This window comes from Aethalodelphis obliquidens, unplaced genomic scaffold (genome assembly GCF_003676395.1).
Source record: "Aethalodelphis obliquidens isolate GAN/ISIS:26980383/991018 unplaced genomic scaffold, ASM367639v1 scaffold51, whole genome shotgun sequence".
NCBI lineage: Eukaryota > Metazoa > Chordata > Mammalia > Artiodactyla > Delphinidae > Aethalodelphis > Aethalodelphis obliquidens.
In genome coordinates this window covers 15,307,006-15,321,612 of record NW_020837995.1, presented here as the reverse complement: position 1 = coordinate 15,321,612, position 14,607 = coordinate 15,307,006, and the positions used below count along the sequence as shown (strand labels likewise).

Sequence of the window (14,607 nt, the reverse complement as noted above, 5' to 3'; positions counted from 1 at the left end):
GAGCAATTTCCAAATTGGCCACAAGATGGAAATAGCACTTCAAGAACATCACTGGAAATGCCTTTATTTTTCTCAGTCTCATTCTGTGTGTGTGTGTATGTTTCTGTGCTTTTCTATTATTCCTCTTTTTCTCTCTTCCTCTTCTCCTCCTTCCTTTCCACTCTTACCCCTGCCAACCTCAGTTACTTCACTTTGTTCTTTAAAAATGAACACAACATGGTATGGCAGCACACATTTCTATGATCTGCTGTATTCACTGACCAGAACCTTTTGTTCTCTATTTAAAACAAGGCAACAAAACAGAAACAAAAATTCTTCAGTTATCTTCTGGAGCCTAGTGGCCTTGAGTGGATGAGGCTCTCCTTCCATCTATATTTTGTCATATTTGCAGCAGGTTTTCCAAAGGAGGTTTGAGTTCCTGGTAGACCCTAATAAAGTGAAGACGTGTTTATATCCTTGATAAAAGTCCTTGTAGTGAAGAACTTTCTGAGGGTTGATAAAGACAAGTCTCTATTCTGGTGGAAAGGCAGAAGAAAATGAGAATTTCTTCTAACTGGCCGGTGGAAGCAAAGAAGAGGTGAGGGGTGACAAAGATAGGGGAAGGTTCTTTGGTGTGAAATTTTGCACCACTTTAAACACCAGTGTGAGGAGTGCAGGGATGTCACCAGCTTCAGTGTGAATCTGCACTGACTGCACTCAGCAGGTAATTGTGGGAACTACTCATCCTTCTCTTCTGCACCATGGGCAGGAAACAAATTGATAGTAAGGAAGTTGCAAATATATACATTCATTCCACTTCTGTGGTCACTTTCACCCTGGAAATAAATAGTGGTGTTTTTCTATTGCTGAAATAAATGTGGTTTCTCTTGCAGTGAATAATTTATTGCTGCAGGAGAAAATTGACTTTATGGTTGGTCAAAAAGGCCATTGCTCAAATGATTCTTTTTCTATTTCAGAAGTCATCCCCCAACTTACCAAAATAAAGTGAATTACACCACCCACTAGGATATAAGGAAACATATAAACACAGATCAGGCACTTTTCACTGACTTATTTCATTTTATTGAGACAAACTGTTTGCTTAGGTTTATTTTAGTTTTGAAAAGTCAACTTACCTGGAGATTTGGCATAAGAGGCATGAAAGCAGGAGAAATTAATAAGTGCATATGAGGCCAGGAAAAAGTTGGAGATGATGGGAGCAATGGTATTCAGTTCCGCTGTGAACGAAGCAGAATTGAGTATGTACATATGAGTGATGAGACCAGGGGCTGAACAACTGTTATAGCCTGGAAGCTTGACTTTATTTGGAAATTGAAAGCATAGCTAGCATCCGTCAAAGTTTAAGAAGTTAGTGATTTTTCTTTGGGGCTGCACTCATTTACAAATATATTTTCAGCCAGGGTTTCTGTAAAGTAAGAAACGAGAAAACTTACCAATCAAAAAATATAGACAATCAAGACCTCTACCTACAGAAGTTTCGAGTGGAAGTGGATAGAGTATTTGGAGACCAGGCAGATGACAAACTCCCCTGTAGCTATATCAGAGGTACCAAACATAGTGTTCTTTATCTGCTTTGTATACAATCAAAAGGTTCCGCAGGGTGACAGGTTAGGTAAATACCAGTGCACCAGAACCATCTAACTGGATACACCTCTGCATATACCCAGCTTGCTCTCTCTGACTTTCAGAATCTTTGTTAGTCATTTGTACTTTTCTACATCTCTAGAGAATTCTACCTCTCATGGTTTGCCAAAAAAAGTTTTACCTCAGTATCTAAATGTCCAATATGTTTGAATCCTAGCCGGGTTGTTTACTGTATGATATATAAAATAATTTAGAGACATTCTCGTTTATCTGAAGATCAGACAGCTATCAACCTCAGTGATGCAAACGTAGGTGGCAGCTGGGTGTGACTCTAGAACACGGATGCCAGCAAGAAAGTAGGCAAAAGTAGCTGCCACGAAGCTGGCGCCACGAAGCTAATCTACAGCGTTCTGAAAGAGTGACCTTTGAGAGTATTATTTGATTTATACGATTTTTAAAACTTTGGGCTATTTGATCACTTAAATGCAGTCTAGGACAATAATTTGAAGTCTTAAAGTTTAAATTACACAATTGAAACGTATCTACACATCATCACTTTTTTACTTAATTTTTACAAATGTAACAAACATAGATTTTAAAAAAAATAAACAAAAGACTGATTATGTGTAGATACAGAGAGTCACTTCCTGAGTTTCTGTGATGAGGCGGAGCCCCCATCGTTTGGCACCACTGCTGAATCCGGCTCTGCCTGTCTATGCATAGTTACCATCATCCTTGCCTTTTGCCTCTTTTCCTCTAATATGCTCACCCACAATCGTGGCACCCTAGGGAGGAGTGAGGAATGTGCAGGCTAACCATGACGCATGTGCCTCTCCAAGATTGTGTAGCTGTTTCTATATTGCTTAGGGAGAAGGAGCCGAGATTATTGCTTAAGGAGAAAGAGCTGAGGTAAGTGGTTCTCAAACCTTAGTGGTCTGTGAACTTCAGGAACTTGTAAGAATCAGATTCCTCGTCACCAGAGATTCTAACTCTGGCCTTGGGCCTAACGAATCTGCACTTTATCAAACCCACAGGTGATTTTCATTCTGACACAGGGGGTCAACAGACCACATTTTGAGAGCAGACACTTCAACTCTCCTGCTGGCTGTCAGGAGATGTAAAGACAGGTGGCAGCTGGGGGACACAGTGGGATTAGACAGTATTGGGTGGGTTGGAGGAAGGCTTCGGTTGCATTTGGTTGGATGGATTTCCCACATTCAGATTCAAAAAAGAGATTAAAGTCTAAAGCCCACCTCAAGTCCTCAAAGGCCCTCCACACACAGGATTTCTCATTTCCTTCTTAGACAGACTCCAGTATTCCCAAATGAGGTATTAAACATAAAACAGGTAATGTCTCAAGCTCAAAGGAAAACCCTATGAGTAATCAGAATTCTTTGGCTTTCAATAAGAACAAGAAAACTACAAACCAATAAGAATGAACGCCATGGCTATAACAAAAGTGAGAAAGTATCCTCTCAAGGGCTCATTGTTTTTCCCATATCCCTTTGCAAAGAACTGCAGGGCTTTGTAGATGTTGTCCTTGCACAGAGCCTAATGGAAAAGAAGAGGAGAAATTCGTCATTTATATCTATGCACAGTCATTTTCCCTGGGTGATTCTAACAAGATTTGGGGAAAGACGAAGTGATACGTAATATAAAGCACAAGTTAACACTGCAGTTTATCATTCTTTATATTATTTGTATTGATCTTGACTATGTGGCAGACACAGCGTTGGAGCCAGATGCAAACATTAAACTGCTTCAGAAAGCGATAGAAAATGATTGCCGGTGAGAATGGATATTTCAGCTTGATCCGTGTTCAGTGGCAACAGAAGGAGGGGAGAAGCACATGCTCTTGTGTCTTTGTCACCTGGAAAACTTTGGGTGCGCTGACGAGGGAGGCCAGGGCTGAGGAGAGTGTTGCAGAAAAGATGCCAGCAGTGATGAGGGGGCCAAACCCTGACACCATGCTCATGACCTTGAGGAGAGAGGTTCAAGTAAGGAGACTCATCCAACAGAGAGTTAAAAAAAAAAAAAATTTAAGCCAAAATTTTATGCAGATGCTTCCGTTTCCACTTTCTGTGATTTGGAATCTCTTTAATAAGCTAATTGCTTCTAATCATATATTTTTTCCCCTGCTTCATTCTCAAGTTCTTAATAATTGTTTTTTCAAAATGGAAATGGCTTTGTTATTGTTTGTTCTGTTTTTTTAAATAAAAATAATAAATGCTCACCACAATACATCCAGAAGATACTGTAAAGAATAAACAGGGAAATGATTTCAAGGATTTTGACAACATTTTCCCCCTCTGTCCTTTCTGGGCATCTGTTTCTTGGACAATGGGAAATTCTATTCAGCAGAAAGTGGTATTTTAATAAGGTTTGAGGAGGGACCCAGCTGTTTACCAATCTTTTTAAAGGCATTAGCCTTTCTTGTTCTTCCTGCACATAGAGGCTTTTCAAACCTTTGCTTTTTCTGTGCTCATTAAACATAATTTTAGATCTGAGACATATGAGATTCTATCAATTTAAGTTATATTTTGGAATAATGACTTCAGCTGAGTTAATTTCTCTTTGTTGGTTGTTAAACTAGATGAATGAAGCCTTCACGACAAATTTGCTTCTCCCTCTGCTCACCAATCATTCGGACAAATTAATATGTTTTAAGTTCCACAGTTTCCCCAACTTCCCTTGTTCCTTCCCCCTCACTTATCTCCCCACAACTGCCACTCACAATTTCCCTCTTGGCTTTGTCCTCCACACACTCCAGGACCACAACAGAGGCTTTTCCTGAGCTGAATCCCAGGCATGAAATGCATTCCTAGTGCTAGCTAATCAAAGTCTCAAAGTCTCTCCATCTCCTCACCAGGAAATCTTACACAATTGATTGGAAGATGCATAATGGCGGTGGTAATCTTTCCCTGGTGACGCAATTCATACAACTGCCTGTTCTCTCCCCACCACAGTGAGTGTAACCACATAATGAATGCCTGTATGACTCCCTTTCCTCCCACACGAATTGTTCCTTGCTGAACTCGAAATAGTCAATAACCAATGTGTTGCGGGAGTCAGAAGTTTCATTATACATGATGTTCTAAAAATGGAAGCAGTAGCAATAAACATTATTATTTTTTGAGGTTCGAACCTGGAAATTGTTCATCAGCCCATACTGACATGGTTCATGTCGACATCTTGAGAAGTCGTAGCCTAACCCACAGGCTGCTGAACCATTGCAGTTCATCCCAGAAATGATGGTGTCATTCACGCTCCCGGTGGCATCTCGGACCACACAGGCCCCTGGGAAAACAACGAAGCCTTGTCATTTCTTTATATGAAGGGTTCTGCTCCCTTAAGGTTTTTCTTCTGAAAACATACTTAGTTTACTTTGACCTATCCTGTCTTCATTGTCAACACTTCCTCTGACTGGTACGTGGAAGTTCCCATCCTCTGAGGCCTGGGAGTGACCCCTATCTCTAAGAGGTTGCCGCTTCCACTGCCTTGGGTAGTTTAAGTCCTAGCTTTTTGCCTGCCTCTGGAAGACACTTGGGATTGAGACTCCCTTCCTTTCAGCAGTGCTTTGCACATAATATTGATTCAATTCAAATTTCTGGGTTAGTGCTACTGATTGGGAGTTTTTCAGATAGAAGAATTTATTTTCTCATCTGTGAGAGACCCAAGGGATGACATTACTGAATTCTAGTGATTAGGAGAACTGAGCTCTTATTTTCAACTAATGATTTTCCTTGCATAACTTTTTTTTTTTTTTTTTTTTTTGCGGTACGCGGGCCTGTCACTGCTGTGGCCTCTTCCGTTGCGGAGCACAGGCTCCGGACGCGCAGGCTCAGCAGTCATGACTCACGGGCCTAGCCGCTCCGCGGCAAGTGGGATCTTCCCGGACCGCGGCACGAACCCGTGTCCCCTGCATCGGCAGGCGGACTCTCAACCACTGTGCCACCAGGGAAGCCCTTTGCATAACTTTTTTAAACCATTATAATTTTACTTATACAATTTTAATGGTTTAAATGATACAGAAAATATTTTGAGATAAAATATTAAGATTTCCTAGGTAATATTCATGGTCAAATAACATCCTATCAAATATTTATCTCAGTCTATTCTATTATTTTTATACATTTGGGTATTTCTGTTATTTTCCATTACAAACAATCCTATGAACATCTTTGCACATAAAATCTTTCTTCTGTAATTCGAAGCATTTCTCTAGGATAGATTCCCTAAAATGAGTTATGAACTTTTTAAAGATTCTTGATATATATTTTAATCACTGACTGTTATTATTAATTTTTCTAACTGTTATCTCGCCATTATGTATTTGATAGGATTATTGAAAGATATGAACATAGGTGTGATATATAAACTTTTGTGAACTACCTGAAGGATAAATACTTTGCAAACTAAATGCTAGTCAATGAAACTGTTCATTTTGCTTTTCAGTCTCCAGGCAGGGTGAGTTCTCATTCCTTACTAATTATTTTAAGAGACGTCTCAGCAACAGATACTAATAGGAACCCTCAATTATAGGCATGGAATTCCTGCTCTTTGAATCTGGGAAAGACTTAAAGCTTGTAGAATCTTTTAGTTGAAAGAGCCATTTAAAATAATCAGTGCAGGAATCCTTTTTATATAGCCCTGAGAAGTGGCCTGCCAGCCTCTGCTTAAATACTTGAAAGTATGGATGTTGGTTACCAAGCAAAACTATCCATTTCAGATTTTACCTTTTTGCATTGTTCATTTATGTTGAGCTGACTTTTTAAAATCATGTGTTTTAACTTCTGCATAGTAGAACTCCCCAAATTCCTATGAAGCCAAGCCATGAACCATTATTTGCTCTAATGACAGGCCCAGGACCCCATGACTATCCTTTTCTTACCCTGGAAAAAGTATAGGAACACAGATTTTTCTACCCATAAGAAGCAATAAAGGAGAAGAATCTCTGAAGTCAGGTCTATTCCTTTACTCATTTCTTCCTCCTTACTTTGTGTGAGAAAGTAAAACCATTTGGGAAATTTAGGTGATTTCAAGGTCATTAAAAAATGTGTCGATTTCCTAAAGCACTGGAATAAAATCTCTTTGCCTGTAACTAAACTTGGAAATGTCACAACAATACAATTAACAACATTATCCAATTTCTTGAAATAAGAGACAGTGAGAGAAGAAAGAACCTAAGTTAATTGTTTTGTTTTTTTCTGAAGAATCCAACTCCAGATATATGTACTTTATCAATTTCCTTTATAGTAAGCAGAGGACAATCAGGATGTGCCCTTTTAACTGGCCATCTGGGCTTCCATAGTGGTCCAGCCTGGAGCTGTATTCCTGAGTGTGCACAGAAAAGTTTTCTTCTCTGAATGTTCCACATTCCTTCCTCTCCAATAATGGCATAAGCTTGAGGTGACCCCCAACTAGGAGGAGGTGTGGCTGCAGGCAGCACGTGGAACAAAAATCAGCTTAAGAAGAGCAGGCATGACAGTCTCTAGGTCCATCCACTTCACTACAAATAGCTCAATTTTGTTTCTTTTTATGGCTGAGTAATAAGACTGTCATACAGAGTGAAGTGAGTCAGAAAGAGAAAAACAAATACTGTATGCTAACACATATATATGGAAAGTAAAAAAGGTTCTGAAGAACCTAGGGGCAGGGCAGGAGTAAAGATGAAGACATAGAGAATGGACTTAAGGACACGGGGAGGGAGAAGGGTAAGCTGGGACCAGGTGAGAGAGTGGCATGGACATATATACACTACCAAATGTAAAATAGATAGCTAGTGGGAAGCAGCTGCATATAGCAGAGGGAGATCAGCTCAGTGCTTTGTGACCACCTAGAGGGGTGGGATAGGGAGGGTGGGAGGGAGATGCAAGAGGGAGGGGATATGGGGATATATGTATATGTATAGCTGATTCACTTTGTTATACAGCAGAAACTACCACACCATTGTAAAGCAGTTATACTTCAATAAAGACGTTTAAAATAAATAAATTTTAAAAAAAAGAACAGCAGGCAAATCCACATATTTTATGCTCACTGAGCGATGTGGGGGCTGGCTGCCCACACTGCTGGCAGCTGGGTCTAGTCTGATTGCCTGCCAATTGGTGACAGTGACATTTCCATATTAGGGACAGCAGTGCAAGGAGGAGACACAGTCATCAATTCTGTATCTTGTGTACTTTCCTAAGGCTTTTGTCATTGTTGTTTTGTATTTTGGGCTTCTTTTCTCTTACTCTGTTCCTCACCTGCCTCCTAAAGGCAAGGGAGGAGGGTGCCGGAGATGGTGGCTTCCTTGGCAGTGGAAACATCACTTAGAGCAGCAAAATGGGATCCTTTTTGTGTTCGGGTAGAATGACAATCTGATTACCTCTACTCTATCCCTGACCCAGAGGCACCTGTGTTACAGCTTAATTGCATTCAAACTCCTAGAGCATCCAAGAAGGGAATTAAAATTGTTGCCTATTTAAAAAATTTCAACTTACGTTCCATGGAAAGCCCACTTGACATGAAAAACAACTGGACCCCTTGTAATTCTGGCATTCTGACACCAGAGACACACAACTTACCGACACAAATAGCAACTCCTATGTAGGCGACAGTGGTGATGAAGATGGCCAGCATGGTCCCTCTGGGGATAGCATCTTGGGGATCCTTTGAAAAAATAATGTGGAGGAATGAGGAGATAGAGTGGAATAAGAAACAGACATCACTTGGAGTTAGTTCTGTATTTTGAAAATTTTAGGCTACCCTTCCTGAGGCGAGGTCTAAAGAAAAAATCAAGCAAATGGCAAAGTGGTGAGCTCCAGTTCTTTTTGGACAAAGGCAGGGTGTTTAGAGAGAATAAAGAAATCTGTATAACTTTGTGCTGAACAGAAGAGATTTATAACTGTCCAGGAGGGAGTTTCTATAGAAAAGTGGACTGGTTGGTTCACCACTGCCTTCCCCTCCCCTTTATCTCCTGTGAATTTCATGCAGATGTATCAGACCTTAAAGTATTAGGGGGGACACACAAACATACCCGGCACATTGACGATATCTGTGTGTGTATTTGTTTTTGTACTAAGCTTAGGCTTACTTTAAAAAAAATTACTTTTGACTGAGCAAAAAGGTGATCTGCTAAATTCTCCAATCCCTCAAATCTCCCATTTGGAATCTAGTTCAGGAATAACTACAATGGGAGATATTAATTTCCATAAGCAGGCATAAAGAAAGAGGCAAATTTAAGCTTTTACCAGAAAATGGGCTTTTCTCTTGCCCATAAATATATATAAATTCACTGAGCTGAGCTCACGTCCTATATAATATACCACTTTATGTCCTATTTTGGGGGCTAAATCATATAATGATCAATTTCCAAGCAGCATAACTTCTAAATAATAGAATTCAACTTAACAGGGATTATTAAATAGAGATTTCAGTGTATTCACTGCTTATAAAAGACAGTGCTGGCATATAGCAGGAGTCAATAAATACCAAATTGAAGAAAGCACAATCTCAGTAGACATCAGTTCCCCCACCAGAGGTCATGAGACTCATCGATACAAGTGAGCAATCAATGCAGTCAAAGTCTGAGTTTTGTGTTTTGTTAACTTAAATCTGCTGATCAAATCCATCAGAAAAATCAACTCATGGTGAATGCAGACACAACCTGACAGCTGGAAATGTTAGCTAAACCAAGCAAATCTACCCCCACAGGGGAGTAAGCCAGCCCTATGGAGCCACTCTGTAATTACTCATTCCTTCCCATCCTTGTAGGAATATCTGCACACATGGTTTGTTCTGATACAGACGTATCCAACCTCTTCATTCCAAACTACTGTCTCAAAAAGAGAATGTGGCAAGTGTGTGTAACTGAGTAGCACATAGAAGGAAGAAGAAGGCAACCATGGCTGAAAGTGACCCCACTCAATCTCATTCATGGTATGTTCAATTTTTATTTTATTGATTAAGGATTTCTTGGGATCTGAGTGAAATGTGAAGAATTGATGTTAAGTGGGAAGAAAGGAAAAGAGGTATGAAGATGGACAGCAGTCTTATACCTAAAATACAAACACTTAGTTTATATTTAGAACTATCTGCTACAAGCTCTAAATTTACTTATTTAGGACTTAACACGAGGGTCAAACTTGACCTGATATAAATCGGGATGCCAATATCTTAATGTCTGGTCATATACTCACGTTGTCTGCTCTGGATACATTTCCCCTAGACAGGGCTCAGGACATAGATTCTTAGTTTTCACTCTAAATGTTAATTTTCATCCCTCAAACAGTAACCCAAAAGCTCACCTTCCTTCACCTTTCTTTATTTAATATTTTATTTTTTTCCTTAGGACAGAGTGCAGTCTACTAGATTGCTGCTGGTTGAGTGTCAACCATATCCTAATCTTACATCTCTGAAACTGCATCTTAACTGTCCTGATTAGACCTGGGTACCTCCCAAGTCCTCTCCCAGGCACGTATTTACAGATCATCAATACTGTGTTAGCAAATAGAAGGTTCAGGATGGGAACCTTGTAGCATCCCCTTGTGCTAATGCTTGTTAACTGTCACTGGCAGCCTGAAGAGCCATCTTGAGAAGGATTCTGAGGCTGTGAGCAGAGGTAGAGTCTTGCATACCCTCATAGTATATAAACAATACATGTTTACTAAGGTGAACTGAATCTAATATGTTCTAGTTTCACTCTCAGAAAGAAATATTATCTATAAGTTCTGAAGTTTCCTTGCCACTTCCCAACACGTGGTCACCTCTCAGTCCTTAACATGCTTGACCACTCTGGCTTTTGATCATGTTAATTATTACTTCTCATAGCATTCTCCTCTCTTGACTTTCTCTTGAGTTCACCTACCTCTTAGCTCTTTCTTTTTCTTCTCTGTGGACTCCTTTTCTACCATTTATATTTTGAATATCCCCTGGGTGCTACCTTGGTCTGCTTCTCTCCTCCTTCTTACCCAGATCTGAATGGACTCATCCATGCCATGGCTTCCAGTCCTGGCCTAATTTCTTTCCAGAGCTCTAGACTCGTAAATGTAGCTGCCCATTTGACATCTCACCTCTGATGTCCTTCCACCATTTCAACCCCAATGGCCAAATCTGAGCTTCTGTTCACCATGGAATCAATTCACTAGGTTACAACCAGCATGAAAAGAATACAGTAGAAAGGAACTGATGTGAAAATATCAGGAGACATCATTTGTAATAAAGTATTGAACTGTTCGGAGAAATTTTTGCATGTAGGCACTTGGTTGTGATATATAATGTTTTCCTGCAGCAGATCATAGTAAAAAAAAAAAAAAAAATCCTTTCCATTTCCTCTCCTAACTCTAACAAAAGCTATTGATGAACTCCTATTCATCCCTTCAAATCTGGATTGAGTGTCCCCTCCTCTGAAAGACTTCCCTTACTTCTTTGGGGACAGGCAGTTACTGTTTCATCTTTCCCTTGCACAAGATTTTGTTCTTGTTTTTTTATGACTCATATAGAGTTAACCTGTCTCTCTCGTAGACCATGAGCTCCTTGAGAGAAGGCTCAAGCAAGCTCTTCTTCGCTTCTCTGGTGCCTGGTATAAGTAATACGTGTTGGTTGAGGTGAACTGACTACTAAGCATCTAATAATAAAAACTTGTTTCTGAGGCGTCTAAAGAAAGCACAATATTTTTTCATTTAAATGTGGTCTTACAGTTTACAGAAATGTATGTCAGTGACCTCTGATACTTTTCCAAATCGGAGAAACCAGAAGCTCAACATCCAGAGCTAAATTTGGCTAAGCAGTACTGCTTACAACTTGAATCATTTTGAACAAGTTACTTAATTTTTCTGAGCCTTAGCATACTATTTTTTTATGCCATATCGCTGCTCAAGAATTTCCCGTGGAGAGACCTTCAAGATGGCGGAGGAGTAAGACATGGAGATCACCTTCCTCCCCACAAATACATCAGAAATACATCTACATGCGGAACAGCTCCTACAGAACACCTACGGAACGCTGGCAGAAGACCTCAGACCTGACCACCTAGAGGGGTGGGATAGGGAGGGTGGGAGGGAGGGAGACACAAGAGGGAAGAGATATGGGAACATATGTATATGTGTAACTGATTCACTTTGTTATAAAGCAGAAACTAACACACCATTGTAAAGCAATTATACTCCAATAAAGATGTTAAAAAAAAAAAAAAGAAACTCCCCATGTACCTGGGTAGGCCAAAAGAAAAAACAGAGACAAAAGAATAGGGACAGGACCTGCACCTCGGGGAGGGAGCTGTGAAGGAGGAAAAGTTTCCACACACTAGAAAGTCCCTTCACTGGGGGTGGGGTGGGAGGGAAGCTTCGGAGCCACAGAGGGAGAGCACAGCAACAGGGGTGCAGAGGAGAGATTCCCGTCCAGAGGATTGGTGCCAACCAGCACTAAGCAGCCCGAGAGGCTTCTCTGCTCCCCCACCAGGGTGGGCAGGGGCTGGGAGCTGAGGCTCGGGCTTTGGTAGGATCCCAGGGAAAGGACTGGGGTTGACTGTGTGAACACAGCCTGAAGGGGTTAGTGCGCCACAGCTAGCTGGGAGGCAGTCCCGGGAAAAGTGTGGAGCTGCTGAAGAGGCAAGAGACCATTGTTTCGGGGTGCGAGAGGAGAGGGGTTTCAGAGCACCGCCTAAACGAACTCCAGAGACGGGCGCGAACCGCGGCTATCAGCACGGACACCAGAGATGCGTGTGAGACGCTAAGGCTGCTGCTGCAGCCACCAAGAGGCCTGTGTGCAAGCACAGGTCACTCTCCACACCTCCCCTCCTGGGAGCCTGTACAGCCCGCCACTTCCAGGGTCCCGTGATCCAGGGACAACTTCCCCGGGAGAAAGCACGGCATTCCTCACGCTGTTGCAACGTCACACTGGCCTCTGCCGCTGCAGGCTCACCCTGCATTCCATACCCACCCCCCTCCCCCCCACACACACACCCACCCCTGGCCTGAGTGAGCCAGAGCCCCCTAATCAGCTGCTCCTTTAACCCCGTCCTCTCTGGGTGAAAAACAGACACTCTCAGGTGACCTACACACAGAGGCAGGTTCAAATCCAAAGCTGAACCCCAGGAGCTGTGGGAACAAAGAAGAGAAAGGGAAATCTCTCCCAGCAGCCTCAGGAGCAGCAGATTAAATCTCCATAATCAACCTGATGTACCCTGCATCTCTGGAATACCTGAATAAACAATGAATCATCCCAAAATTGAGGCATTGGACATTGGGAGCAACTGTACACGTGGGGTTTGCTTTCTGTACCTAATTTGTTTCTGGTTTTATGTTTATCTTAGTTTAGTATTTAGAGTTTATTATCATTGGTAGATTTGTTTATTGATTTGGTTGCTCCCTCCCTTTTTTTTTATATATATAGTTTTTTCTCCTTTTTCTCTTTTTGTGAGTGTGTATGTGTATGCTTCTTTGTGTGTTTGTCTGTACAGCTTTGCTTTTACCACTTGTCCTAGGGTTCTGTCTGTTCATTTCCTTTTTCTTTATTACTTAAAAAAAAATTTTTATTATTAATTTTTAAAATTTTTTATTTCAATAACTTTATTTTCCTTCCTTTCTTCCTTCCTTCCTTCCTTCTTTCTTTCTTTCTTTCCATCTTTCTTTTCCTTCTTTCCTTTCCTTCTTTCCTTCTTTCCTTCTCACCTTCTCTCCTTCTCTCTTCCTTCCTTCCTTCCTTCCTTCCTTCCTTCCTTCCTTCCTTTCTTTTTCTCTCCCTTATCTTCTGAGCGTTGTGGCTGACAGGGACTTGGTGCTCCAGCCGGGTGTCAGGCCTGTGCCTCTGAGGTGGGAGAGCCAAGTTCAGGACATTGGTCCACCAGAGACCTCCTGGCTCCATGTAATATCAAACGGCGAAAGCTCTTGCAGAGAACTCCATCTCAATGCTAAGGCCCAGCTCCACTGAACAACCAGCAAGTTATAGTGCTGGACACCCTATTCCAAACAACTAGCAAGACAGGAATACAACCCCACCCATTAACAGAGAGGCTGCCTAAAATCATAATAAGTCCACAGACATGCCAAAACACACCGCCAGACGTGGACCTGCCCACCAGAAAGACAAGATCCAGCCTCATCAACAAGAACACAGGCACTAGTCCCCTCCACCAGGAAGCCTACACAACCCACTGAAGCAACTTTAGCCACTGGGGACAGACACCAAAAACAACGGGAATTATGAACCTGCAGCCTGCGAAAAGGAGACCCCAAACACAGTAAGATAAGCAAAATGAGAAGACAGAGAAACACACAGCAGATGAAGGAGCAAGGTAAAAACCACCAGACCAAACAAATGAAGAGGAAATAGGCAGTCTACCTGAAAAAGAATTCAGAGTAATGATAGTAAAGATGATCCAAAATCTTGGAAATAGAATGGAGAAAATACAAGAAATGTTTGACAGGACCTAGAAGAACTAAAGATCAAACAAACAATGATAAACAACACAATAAATGAAATTAAAAATTCTCTAGAAGGAATCAATAGCAGAATAACTGAGGCAGAAGAACGGATAAGTGACTTGGAAGATAAAATAGTGGAAATAACTACCGCAGAGCAGAATAAAGAAGAAAGAATGAAAAGAATTGAGGACAGTCTCAGAGACTTCTGAGACAACATTAAATGCACCAACATTCGAATTATAGGACTCCCAGAAGAAGAAGAGAAAAAGAAAGGGACTGAGAAAATATTTGAAGAGATTATAGATGAAAACTTCCCTAATGTGGAAAAGGAAATGGTTAATCAAGTCCAGGAAGCAAAGAGAGTCTCATACAGGATAAATCCAAAGAGAAACACACGAGGACACATATTAACCAAACTATCAAAAATTAAATACAAAAAATATTAAAAGCAGAAAGGGAAAAACAACAAATAACATACAAAGGAATCCCCATAAGGTTAACAGCTGATCTTTCAGCAGAAATTCTGCAAGCCAGAAGGGAGTGGCAGGACATATTTAAAGTGATGAAAGGGAAAATCCTACAACCAAGATTTCTCTACCCAGCAAGGATCTCATTC

At 41.1% G+C, this 14,607-nt stretch overlaps 2 protein-coding genes across 5 annotated transcripts in view; one reads left to right on the top strand and one right to left on the bottom strand.

Moving 5' to 3' along the window:
• The window catches only part of MYEF2 (myelin expression factor 2), a 180,902-nt gene that overhangs the window by 71,880 nt on the left and 94,415 nt on the right, over positions 1–14,607 (top strand). For 3 of the 4 annotated variants that reach the window (XM_027084225.1, XM_027084223.1, XM_027084226.1), the window contains one exon: positions 9,343–9,507. The gene's annotated coding sequence lies outside the window, so the exon portion shown is untranslated. Of the gene's footprint in view, positions 1–4,453; positions 4,550–9,342; positions 9,508–14,607 lie in introns of all 4 variants that reach the window. The other variant, XM_027084224.1, reaches the window with a different exon arrangement.
• The window catches only part of SLC12A1 (solute carrier family 12 member 1), a 91,190-nt gene that overhangs the window by 45,032 nt on the left and 31,551 nt on the right, over positions 1–14,607 (bottom strand). Inside the window, exons 9-13 of the mRNA XM_027084237.1 lie at positions 8,154–8,238; positions 4,730–4,881; positions 3,455–3,562; positions 3,012–3,135; positions 1,116–1,217 (exon numbers count right to left, since the gene is read on the bottom strand). Of these exons, the coding sequence (XP_026940038.1) occupies positions 1,116–1,217; positions 3,012–3,135; positions 3,455–3,562; positions 4,730–4,881; positions 8,154–8,238 (571 nt within the window). The remainder of the gene's footprint in view (positions 1–1,115; positions 1,218–3,011; positions 3,136–3,454; positions 3,563–4,729; positions 4,882–8,153; positions 8,239–14,607) is intronic.